The sequence below is a fragment of the Physeter macrocephalus genome, chromosome 20 (assembly GCF_002837175.3).
Source record: "Physeter macrocephalus isolate SW-GA chromosome 20, ASM283717v5, whole genome shotgun sequence".
NCBI classification, from domain to species: domain Eukaryota; kingdom Metazoa; phylum Chordata; class Mammalia; order Artiodactyla; family Physeteridae; genus Physeter; species Physeter macrocephalus.
Genome location: NC_041233.1, coordinates 106,711,106 through 106,723,995, shown reverse-complemented (window position 1 = coordinate 106,723,995; position 12,890 = coordinate 106,711,106). Strand labels below are relative to the sequence as shown.

Here is a 12,890-nt window from a genome sequence, read left to right as displayed (position 1 = left end):
CAAAGGGTTCCAGTCACTTCTAATTAATTATGTATACACATGTTTGAATATCATATTTTACATGCCTACATAGATGTATAAATTCACTCATATAATCAAAATATCTATGCATTAGCATTCCATATAAAGCCCAGCTTATTCCTTTTAATGAGAGGATGTTCAGAGGGTTATATTCATGCTGCTGTAACAGTAACTTGGCTCAAGTACCCTAGAGAACTAAACAAATTTACAAATTGCTATTTGCCTACTTTGTTATTATGGACTGAATTCTATGAATGGGAAGGTTAATTACTAAATGCATTGTAATGAATATGGCATATTTAGTATAATCACATATTATACCTCTGTCATAATAGGGTTATAATAAATAGGAAAATCAGACTCCACAAAATGAAGGCTATTGGGAAGTTATGTTCAACTTAGGTCGGCAGGAAAATGCTGTAGAACAATAAGTAAATATAACTTCCTCCTGTGCACATCCTGCTGGAGTGATTTTGCAGTTTCACAGTATGACTTACCATAGCTCAGCTGTGGGCCCTCTATTCTATTTGCTTTCTTCAATCACTTTTGCCTAATAATATTTTCCTTTCATTTCCCATATATAATTCTGTCATCTCCAGTTGTCCAAATGACTTTTCTTGGTTCATTTCCAGGGTTATAATTTCTCTTGATTTCTAAGCCTTCCTTGTATATTTCGACTGTTTCCAATATCCTCATCTTGCCTGGTGCTCTACACACCTATGGGCTGACTGCATCTTCAGGGGCCAGCCGACCTCGAATTCTCTGAGGTCAGTTACGGCAGGTTTCTGCTAAGGGGCAGCCGCAGAATCATGTTCAAAAGCGCATGTCTCTACACTTGATCTAGAGATTAGATATTGGTTTTCACCAGTGGTTGTTAATCCTCCCTTGAGGCATTTTGATAACAAGAGACAGCAAAAACGCAACCAGCTTGACCTGAGAAAAATGTCTTCCACTATCCTTTCTCCTTTGCTGTGTAGTGACAGCACTAAAACAACTTTCCAGTGATCACTTGTGGATAGGAAGTGCTATTTTTTAAATACAAGTTACAAAATTTCAGTGAGACAGTTGTTTTCCAGAATTATTCAACACTGAATATAAAAATTTCAGGGGGAGAGGAAGGTGAAAGTATAAGCTAAAATGCTTATATTATGGAAAAAAATCATAGTTATCAAGCAAGTATCACAAACATTTTTACAGTTAATCTGTATACAGCACAAGAGTTCAGAGCATCCCTGTTATTAAGCTATTTGGAGATACTGTTCCCACATCAAAAAATATAATGCTTAAGACTTTAAGTGTATTGTGTCTGTGGATTAATTAAGCTGATTTCCTGTGAAGCTTTGGCACTCTTATCTACGGGTCGGTCGCTGTCAACATAAAATGTTTACAGAATGGGGGATTTTAAATATTTTCTACTAGAGCAACTTGCCTATGAATTTAACCTATTTTAAGTGAGAGATTTCAAATGTATGCATTGAATGACATGCTACCTCTTCCTAGGGTTTACAGGAGTTAATGTCATGATATGATTACAGAGAAAGGAAGTAAGAATAGACAGCAAAATGGAAAAGTCTACTTTTGATAGCTATAAGATTAAAACACAAAAACAAAGAAATCAAGTAATGAATTTAGACTATCTAAGAAACTCAGTATCACATTTAGGATCAGTAGAGTGCTACACTAATGATTTAGGGCCAAGATGATATTTAGAGAGCAAGGCTGAAGAGTTTAAAACTAACAGAGACAGCATACCTGTGTTCATTTTGACCTTGGAGGGTTTGTTATTAAAGTCTTCAGTTTTCCTGTAGAAAAAAAATGATGTATTAATTTGTTCACTAGCATGGGGAACAAAATATCATGAAAGAGTGTTTTTGTTTTTGTTCTGTTTTGGTGTACCTGTGAGTTAATATCACATGATCATTAGTCTTATTTAAATTAGAGTTTAATAAGGTGGCCAGAATTTATAATTCTATTCAAGTTAAACTTCAATTATTATTGGTCTTATTATCCTAAACATAAACTTATGTTTTTGTTTAATGGTGACCATTAATGGATGAAAATGGAGGGGGTTTTCATTGTTAAAAATTAAATTGCTTTCATAAACATTTATAATAACAGTTTTTGTTCTCTAAGCCAGAAAGGATCACTGGTTGTTAAGCGTCCTCTTCCAGAATTATAATAAGCACTCTGGTACTTTGAAATCATTACCTTACATTATTCAATTTATTATATTCAATTTGTTATAGAGTTAGTTTACTACCAGGGAGTGTTTAATGTATTTAATATGTATGTTGAGCAAATAGTCAAAGAGGATAAGATTCATATAGTTTTACAAAGATGCAAGAAATAAATGATTACTACAAAACTCACTTCTGTTTCAGTATCAGATATGGTGGTTTTTCCCATTGAAGTGTTTACTGTATAACAACTGAGATTAATTCATTAGAAATGGTTGGGAAAATGGTGCTTGTTGTAGAAAAAATTTTTTAAATATTTGTATTATTTCTTGACGTGTGAGATGACTTAGTTCTTTCCCTGGCATATTCTCTTAGCCCATTTTTAGAGTTTCTTATTTATCCATACCCTACAACCAAAGAGAAAGGATAGGCTCTTCAGGAAGCAGTTCTTTTAAGAGGAAGAGCTCTCTGAAAGATGTTTAACCCTGGCTACTTTGCCTTGGCTCCTGAGTAGGGCCTGTTGTTAATGAACGTGAACTTCCCCTGTACCACACATTCAGTTTCCATGTGCGTTAGCACTCTAACATCCGATAGTTAAAAAAAGTTTTATCTATACCTCATGGATGAGTAGGGATAGGGTTGAAATGAAATCATCTGTCATGACCTGTCAAGAAAGACCTTCAGTAAATAAGTTTTTCTTCATTCTCTAAAAAGAGCACCAAATGAGCTTCCTGGCTTTCTTGTGTTTGCCTGTCAGGGTTCTGGCCCTGTCCTCTTTTCTGACCATTTCTCCGGTCCTCATATGTTCTGCTCTAGTCATCATTCATCATTTTCTTTCAACATGGCCATCGAAGTTCACCTCTTATAGAAAGCCTGGTTCTATTTATTACTAATGTGAAATTCTAATAATAAAATTAAAGTATCCAATTGGGAAGACTGGACAGCTACATCAAAAGAATCAAACTGGACTACTTGCTCACACCATGCACAACAATAAGTTCAGAATGCATTAAAGACTTAAATGTAAGACCTGAAACCATAAAACTTCTAGAAGAAAATAGAGGCAGTATGCTCTTTGACACTGGCCTTCGTAATATTTTTTTTGTATATGTCTCCTCAGGCAAGGGAAACAAAAGCAAAAATAAACAAATGGGACTACATCAAACTAAAAAGCTTCTGCACAGCAAAGGAAACTGTCAACAAAACATAAAGACCGCCTACCAAATGGGAGAAGATATTTGCAAACAATTTATCTGATAAGGGGTTAATATCCAAAATATACAAAGAATTCATACAACTTAACATCAAAAAAATCAAACAACCCAAATAAGAACAGGCAGAGGATTTGAATAGGCATTTTTCCAAAGAAGACATACAGATGGCCAACAGGCACGTGAAAAGATGCTCAACTTCACTAATCATCGGGCAAATGCAAATCACAACCACAATGAGATATCATCTCACACCTGTCAGAATAATTATTATCAAAAAGACAACAAATAACAAGTGTTGGCAAGGATGTGGAGAAAAGAGTATACCCTCCTGCACTATTGGTGAGAATGTAAATTGTTGCAGCCACTATGGAAAAGAGTATGGAGATTCCTCAGAAAATTAAAAATAGAACTACCGTAAGATCCAGCAATTCCACTCCTGGGTATTTATCCAAAGAAAACAAAAGCACTAATTAGTAAAGATATACACACTCCTATGTTCGTTGCAGCATTATTTACAATAGCCAAGATATGGAAGCCAACCAGGCACCCATCCATACATTAATGGATAAAGAAGATGTGGTATATATGTACAATGGAATATTACTCAGCCATAAAAAAGAATGAAATCTTGCTATTTGTGACAATGTGGGTGGAACTAGAGGGTATAAGTGAAGTAAGTCAGGCAGAGAGACACAAATACTGTATGATTTCACTTATATGTGGAATCTAAAAAACAAACAGGGAATTCCCTGGTGGTCCATGGTTAGGACTCTGCACTTTCACTGCCAAGGGTGTGGGTTCAGTCTCTGGTCAGGGAACTAAGATTTCACAAGCTGCGTGACATGGCCAAAAAAAATTTTTTTTTAATAATTTAAAAAACCAAAACAAATGAACAAACATAGCAAAACAGAAACAATCACAGATACAGAGAACAAACAGGTGGTTGCCAAAGAGGAGGGGGCGTGGGGGGAAGAGAGAAATAGGTGAGGAAGATTCAGAGGTACAGACTTCCAAGCTGCAAAGTAATGATGTCACAGGTATGAAATGTACAGTGTGGGGAATATACTTAATAATTATGTAATATCTTTGTATGGTGACAGATAGTAACTAGACTTAATGTCATGATCATTTTGAAATGTATAGAAATATTGAATCACTATGTGTGTAACAGAAACGGACATAGTGTTGTAGGTCAACTATACCTCAAAAACAAACAAATGAACAAACAGACTCATAGAAAAAGAGATCCTATTTGTGGTTGCCAGAGGCAGGGAGTAGGGGGAGGGGGAATTGGGTGAAGGAAGTCAAAAAGTACAAACTTCCAGTTATAAGATAAATAAGTACTAGGGATGTAATGTACAACATGATAAATATAATTAACACTGCTTTATGTTATAAATGAAAGCTGTTGAGAGAAAATCCTAAGATTTCTCATCATATTGAAAAATATATTATTTTCTGTTTCTTTAATTTTGTATCTATATGAGATGATGGATGTTCACTAACTTATTGTGGTCATCATTTCACAATGTATGTAAGTCAAATCATTATGCTGTTTACCTTAAACTTATACAAGTGCTGTATGTCAATTATATCTCAATAAACTGGAAAAAAGTTATTTAAACCTACAAAAATTTTTAAATGTGAACACCAGCTAATTATAATGATACCTTCTACCCCAGGGTAGGGGGAGAAATGGGGAAATAAAATAGCATGGAAAAAAATACACATAAATGATATGAGATGTATCTATGAACCAAGAAGAGAAGGATTTTATCTTTTTTACACCTAGACTGAATTACTAATACCCGGTACTCAATAAATACTAAAACAATGAGCATATAGAATGGATAAAATCACAGTACTGATGTTCATCCCAATTTATATTTGAGAGCTATAAACTGAAAACAACACAGATGACATCCTCATTATGTAGTGTTTTGGTATCATCTGATTGTGTTTAGTGTCACATTCTTGCCCATCGACCCTGGAAGGACACTGCAGCAGTGTAGGAGAAGCAGGGCAGGAGTAATGTGTATGGTTGCCACATCTAGGACTGAGAGAATTACCACAATGTTACACTGAATTTTACAGTAAAATTTCACAGGCCAATTGACTTTAAATAGTGAATGAAGGAAACTTTATTATGATGAGTTTTATCTCTTATTTTTCAGCTGGTATAAATAAAGAGGCACATTTCTCTTTTCTTTTTCAGAATACAAAAATAAATGTGGTACATAGCTAAGAATGTAGCCTTAATACCTAATGTAGCCTACTTGGTAGCCTTAATACCGCCTGGATTGAAGGGATGCCAGTGAAGTCAGGGAAGAAGGCAGTAGTCAGTGCAGGAGCCTTGAGAAAACTCCATCAGATGTATTTATTTTAATGTCTCAGTAGCAAAACTCCTAATACATTAACCTTAAATGGACAAAATAAATGGAAAAGCAAAGCCTCAGGGGATGTCTGTGACCACGGCTGAGGCAACTGCTAAAACAAGAAGGAATAAACAAGTCTGCAGAAAAATGAGGACTGTAAAGACATTTCCCAAATTCTACTTATCACTCCTTTTCAAAACACTTGATGTTTAAAACTGTTTTAAGTTTTAAAACTGAATGACAAAGACAGTGTTTGAGCTGGAACAATACTGGCTGATAAAGAAAACATCAAACAGAAGGAAAGTTAACTCTCAGAACACAAAACCTGCTACTCTAATAATGTATTTATACCAAGTTAGGGAGCTAATAATCAGCATTTGTTGTTTGAATTCAAATGCCGATATTTACAAAATATCTGACACTGAAAAAAGTAAAATAGGATTAACGGGAACAAAGAAAGGCGCCACAAATCCTTGAGCTTTTCATCTTTAAAGTGATGTATCCTGTTACTTATAAATGTAACACGTGAGGTTTTTTAACTTCGCATTGTTTTAGATGTCAAAATGTGAAATGACTAACTTCCTAATCAGGCAAGACATTTTCCAAGTTTTAAAAGAAAAGCCACAGTGATTGAGCTCTGCAGAAGAACCCGAAACCGAAGGCTTCTTGGGTGACTAATAAAAATGCATGATTCTATTTCCATTATTTGTACTAAAGCCATTAACAAGTCCACAACTGAGAACTCTCTTTAGACAGTTTGAACTAAAGCGAATCTAATCTCTTTTGTTCTGTTCTGAAAAAGTGTCTTTGATTGTACTTACATAACAAGCACAGATTATTCTGGAAAGCATCAAATTCCTGGAGTTTTTACATGCTACTAGGAGAGACAGTATTTCAAGTATTCTCTTAAATTGGAATTGAACCAGGTCCAAGACTATGAAAACTGACCATAAAATGCAGACTACCTTGAACCTCAGCAGATAATCCACAGAGCAAAAACTATCTGTACATCAGAGTATCAAAATGATATTCAGCAGGTGGAGCAGAGATGTATTTACTTAAGTTCAGTTCTTGCTGAAGTTTTTATATAAAAGACAATATTATATGTATCCAATTTGTGTATAGCAATGGATTTGTTTTTCTCATAGGTCAGAGTAGGGTTCTTTCCCAATATGCATTGGCAGTAGATTGTGCTGGTTGTTCATGCATGGATAAGACATGATTTGGTGGCTATGGTCTTTTAATTCTGCTTGAATTTCAGTGATCAGATATCTCTTTTTTTTTTTTTTTTTATGGATCAGAGTCGGCTTTATTTCCAACATGTGTATGACAACAGGTTGGGTAATTTAAGTTTTGAATGAGGATCCTAAGATGTTTGATTGTTCGTTCATGGGCACCAACATGACTTTGTGCCCATAATCTTGTAATTCTGCTTGAAATCTTTTGATTATGAGGCACCCCATTCTGAAGAGATGCAGAGGCAAATTCCCTGCTCAATTTTGGCCAAGAATTCTGTGTTAGTCATTTTGTTTTTGTAGACTTGATTTTAAGCACCAAGGCCAGCTATACAACTACAGGACTACATTTTAGCTCGGCTAAGGTGAGGAGTTTAAGATTGGAGCCCAAAAGATTTTCCATGGAATAATTTTAATCCAGTAAATTGCTAGGTTATTTTAAAATTATTCTATTCACAGTTCATATATAATTCAGAAAAAAGGACTCACAGATAGTCAAAGTGGTGGGAAAACATTGAGGGATGTTAGATTTCTTAGAGCTATTTTAAACACAAGAATAAAAATAAGGTGCATATTAATTTTATGCACCAGATTTTAGCCTGAATTTACTTTGAAATGGTATATGTACCACTCTTTCTGCATAAACTACCTTGAATGGTCAAATCCTTTCTCTCTCTGTGGTAGGATTAGCCGTATTCATAAATGCCAAATGATTTCACTTTTCAATTATAGCCAAATGACTTAATTTAGGTTGTTGACATTTATCTTTAGTTATCTTTTCTAATATATTAATGTGCTGCTTTGAAATGTTCACAGGAAATACCCTAAGTAGTTTATTATGTCCTTTACAGTCCCTGAGCTTAGAAAAATGAGAATCCACGTCTCCCCCTTTTCTGAATGGTTTCTCTGCGTTGACAGCCGGTATATGATGTCAACTAAGGGACTCCTTTGCCTCTGAGTGGGTGGTACAGATCATCTCAGCCAATAATGAGGGCAGCCTCCACATAAGAACTTAAATCCCTCCCAACATTCCTGAGCTAATGGTGCCTGAAGATGGGTCCTTAGTGTTCAGAAGCCAAATCATCCACAGCATTTATATGTGGGATGATTATGGGATCAGAACACATTTAACATCATTTCTAGGAATAAGGCAAAATCATTACTGTGAATAGTGACGAATGAAAGGACATGAGGCCATTGACTATTTTCATAAAAAATACAAAGTGTTCTTTTTAATTATACCAAATTTCATGATACCTGGAAAAATTTCCTGAAGAGCGCCATATGTTTTTCAAGGAAACTAGCAATTTTCTTTCTGAGACTTTACAATGCAAGCTAGTCAAAATGCGTATAGATTTTCTGTAAAATGTATACTAGTTAGAAGTCAATCCTGGTAGATAATTTTCTTTCTGATGCCATTTCAAAGCCTCAAAGTCTGTGATTTACTCTCTTTTTTAATGATAAAAGAATAATAAACTTTATTATTAAATAATTATTAATTATTATTAATTATAATAATTATTATTAAATAATAAACATCCCTCTTTTTTAATAATAAAAGGTTTCTTTTTGCACTAAATTGTCATTTGATTTAATATTGCTCTAGTATCCTGCTTTCATGGTATCTTTTACTTTTATACTGCAATACTTAAGGATGATTATAGGATACATCTAAGTACTTACAAATGCATTTTTTCTAAGACAAAGTTATTGATCAACTTGATAGTACAGTACTAGAAAATTTCCATTAGTTTCTATTCTGTAAATCAAAAGCCAAGTGTATTCCTAATGAAAATAAACCAGAACCTTAATGTGGATCTGGTGAGTCAGGCACATCGTCAAAGAAACATAGAAAGAATTAGGCTATAGAAATACATGTTACAGGTGAACTGAATAGTGTTGGAAGGATAGGTCTTGAAGTCAAGTGGACCTGGATTCAAATCCAGTTCTGCCCATTTCCAGCCATCTAACTGATTTATAGCAACATCGTTATCATCTTCGGCAGTAGCAACAGCAGCAAGATCAAACCCCCTCCCCCCAAGGCAGCAAACCATCCCCGAACTGGATAACTGGCGTCATGCCCAGTCACCAGTATTTTGAATATTTTGAGACAGACTTTTACCTTTGATTGAGCCATGAGAGTATAATCTAGACTTTCCTGAAAACACACAGACTATATTTTATTGCTTTAAATTAAACTAAGCCACCACAGTTCGTAAGGTTTATTTGTATGTATTTTCCCATTACTCAATTATTCCATGCCCAACTTAGCAACATACTGGAATTGAAAAGGAATTCTGCTTTCCAGGCAGCTTTTCTTTCCTCCTTAAACAGAGCCTTCTTTTAGCAAAGTTCTTTCCCTGCCCCCCCACCACTGCAGTGAAGAAGAGGAGACAGACCTAAAGAAATGGTTCAATCCAACACTTGCCTCCTGTGCCAGCTAAGTCATTGCTATTGAACCTAAGGGAAAGTGACACTTAAAGGTTGTGACAATTAGCCTTTAAAAAAAGACTTTCCATTACCTTTGACAGCTTATAACCCAAGGTGATGGTTGAAGGAAAGAGATGTCTGTAAAATGTCACATAAAGAATTGTGTGGCAGATTGCAGAGTGATAGCAACCTGATGACAGCCATTCCTGTTATTTCACTAAGTGAAAGTATCTCCCCTGCTCTCCACCATTGCAGGGAATACCATAAATTTCTCCTTTTTTTTTTTTTTTTTTTGCGGTACGCGGGCCTATCTCTGCTGTGGCCTCTCCCGTTGCGGAGGACAGGCTCCGGACGCGCAGGCTCAGCGGCCATGGCTCACGGGCCCAGCCGCTCCGCGGCATGTGGGATCTTCCCGGACCAGGGCACGAACCCGTGTCCCCTGCATTGGCAGGCGGACTCAACCACTGCGCCACCAGGGAAGCCCCATAAATTTCTACTTTGAGGAGCAAATCTTTGATCTTTAAAAAAAACGTTTACTTCTTTCTTTCTGATTTGGAAGAAGTAAAACTGTGTCTATTTGCAGATGATATGATATTACATATAGAAAACCCTAAACATTCCACCAAAACACTGTTAGAACTAATAAATGAATTCGGTAAAGTTGCAGGATACAAAATCAATATGCAAAAATCAGTTGCATTTCTATACACTAATAACAAAAATATCAGAAAGAGAAATTAAGAAAATAATCCCATTTAAAAATGCATCAAAAAGAACAAAATACATAAGAATAAATGAAACCAAGGAGGTGAAAGATCCGTACACGAAAAACTGTAAGACATTGATGGTAGAAAAGGAAGAAGAAATGGAAGAAGAGATAAATAAATGGAAAGCTATTTCAGGCTCATGGATCGGAAGAATAGTGTTAAAATGTCCATGCTACCCAAAACAATCTACAGATTCAGTGCAATCCCTACCAAAATTCCAATGGCATTTTTCACAGAAACAGAAAAAACAGTTCTAAAATTTGTATGAACTCACAAAAAATCAAATGAATAGCCAAAGCAATCTTGAGAAAGAAGAATAAAACTAGAGGCAACACACTTCCTGATTTCAAACTATATTACAAAGCTATAGAAATAAAAATAAAATATGGCATTGGCATAAAAACAGACAGATAGACAAATGGAACAGAATAGAGAGCCCAGAAATAAACCCACGCCAATATGGTCAATTAACTTATGACGAAGGAGCCAAGAATATACGATGGGGAAAGGATAGTCTCTTCAGTGGTGCTGGGAAAACTGGACAGCCACATGCAAAAGAATGAAACTAGACTGCTATCTTATACCATATACAAAAATCAACTCAAAGTGGACTGAAGACATGAATGTAAGACCTAAAACCATAAAACTCCCAGAGGAAAACATAAGGCATAAGCTTGACTTTGGTCTTGGCAATGATTTTTTGTATTTGACAACAAAAGCAAGGCAACAAAAGCAAAAATAAGCCAGTAAGAGGACATCAAACTAAAAACTTCTGCACAGCAAAGGATATCGTCACAAAAGGAAAAGACAACCTGCAGAATGGGAGACAACATCTGTAAGTCATATATCCGATAAAAGGTTAATATCCAAAATATATAAAGAACTCATACAACTCAACTGCAAAAAGCCAAAAACCAAACTAAAATAAAACAAAACTCAAAAAGCAGAATTGATTTAAAAACGGGCAGAGGAACTGAACAGACGTTTTTCCAAAGAAGGACATACAATGGCCAACAGGTACATGAAAAAGTGCTCAACATTACTAATTATCAGGGGAATGCAAATCAAAACCACAGTGAGATTTCACTTCACACCTGTTAGAATGGCTATTATCAAAAAGACAAGAGATAACAATTGCTGGTGAAAATGTGGGGGAAAGGAAACCCTTGTGCGCTGTTGGTGGGAATAAATTGGTACAGGTACAATGGGAAAAAATATGGAGGTTCCTCAGAAAATTAAAAAAAGAACTATCATGTTATCCAACAATCCCACTTCAGGGTATAAATCCAAAGGAAATGAAAACAGAATATTGAAGAGATATCTGCACTCCCATGTTCACTGCAGCATTATTCACAATAGTCAAGATATGGAAACAACTTATGTGTCCACCAACTGACGAATGGATAAAGATGCGGTATATTTGCACAATGGGATATCTATTCAACCATGAGAAAGAAGGAAATCTTTTCGTTTGTGACAACATGGATGAACCTTGAGGGTATTATGCTAAGCAAAATGAGTAAGACAGAGAAAGACAAATACTGTGTGGTATCACTTATGTGTGGAATCTAAAAAAGAAAAAAAGTCAAATTCATAGAAACAGAGAGTAGGAAAGTGGTTGCCAGGGGCTGGGGGGTGGGGGAAATGGGGAGAGTTTGGTAAAAATGCACAAACTTTCAGCTATAAGATAAATAAGGTCTGAGGATCTAATGTAAAACATGATGACTATGATTGATAACACTGTATTGTATAATTGAAATTTGCTAAGAGAGTAGAAGTTAAATGTTCTCTCCAAAAAAAAAAAAAAAAGAAGATTAATATGTGAAGTGATGGATGTGTTAACTAGATGGGGAGAATCCTTCCACAGTGTATACATATATCATCGCTATGTACACTTTCAATATGTTACAACTGTATACATCAATTATAACTTCCACAAAGTTGAAATTTAAAAATGTTAATAACAGTTATATTCAATGCAAAAAAATTGAAAATAGGGCTTCCCTGGTGGCGCAGTGGTTGCGCGTCCGCCTGCCGATGCAGGGGAACCGGGTTCGCGCCCCGGTCCGGGAAGATCCCACGTGCCGCGGAGCGGCTGGGCCCGTGAGCCATGGCCGCTGAGCCTGCGCGTCCAGAGCCTGTGCTCCGCAACGGGAGGGGCCACAACAGAGGAAGGCCCGCATACCACAAAAAAAAAAAAAAAAAAAATTGAAAATAAAAGAACCATTTTTTAAAAATTTGAGCTTTGCTAAATTTCCTTTTTTCAAAAATTAAAAAACTTTTTGGGCTTCCCTGGTGGCGCAGTGGTTAAGAATCTGCCTGCCAATGCAGGGGACATGGGTTCGAGCCCTGGTCTGGGGAGATCCCACATGCCGCAGAGCAACTAAGCCCGTGAGCCACAACTATTGAGCCTGTGCATCTGGAGCCTGTGCTCCGCAACGGGAGAGGCCACGACAGAGAGAGGCCCGCGTACCGCGATGAGTAAAGGCCCCCGCTCGCCGCAACTGGAGAAAGCCCTCGCACAGAAACGGAGACCCAACACAGCCAAAAATATAATAAAATAAAATAAATAATAAGTTAATTAATTTTAAAAAGAGATAGAAATCTAAACACTACTTTCTAAAAAAAAATTATAAACTTTTTGTATTGAAGTATAGTTGATTTACAATGC

General features: G+C 36.0%; 1 protein-coding gene across 10 annotated transcripts in view; it reads right to left on the bottom strand.

Moving 5' to 3' along the window:
• The window catches only part of SORBS2 (sorbin and SH3 domain containing 2), a 99,713-nt gene extending 96,849 nt beyond the window's left edge, over nt 1–2,864 (bottom strand). For 3 of the 10 annotated variants that reach the window (XM_028481769.2, XM_028481768.2, XM_028481771.2), the window contains exons 1-2: nt 2,815–2,853; nt 1,774–1,823 (exon numbers count right to left, since the gene is read on the bottom strand). In XM_028481769.2, the coding sequence (XP_028337570.2) occupies nt 1,774–1,823; nt 2,815–2,852 (88 nt within the window). In that variant the 5' untranslated portion in view covers nt 2,853. Of the gene's footprint in view, nt 1–1,773; nt 1,824–2,814 lie in introns of all 10 variants that reach the window. The other 7 variants (XM_055081314.1, XM_028481767.2, XM_028481773.2 and 4 more) reach the window with 7 other exon arrangements.
• Between the last annotated feature and the right edge of the window lie 10,026 nt (nt 2,865–12,890).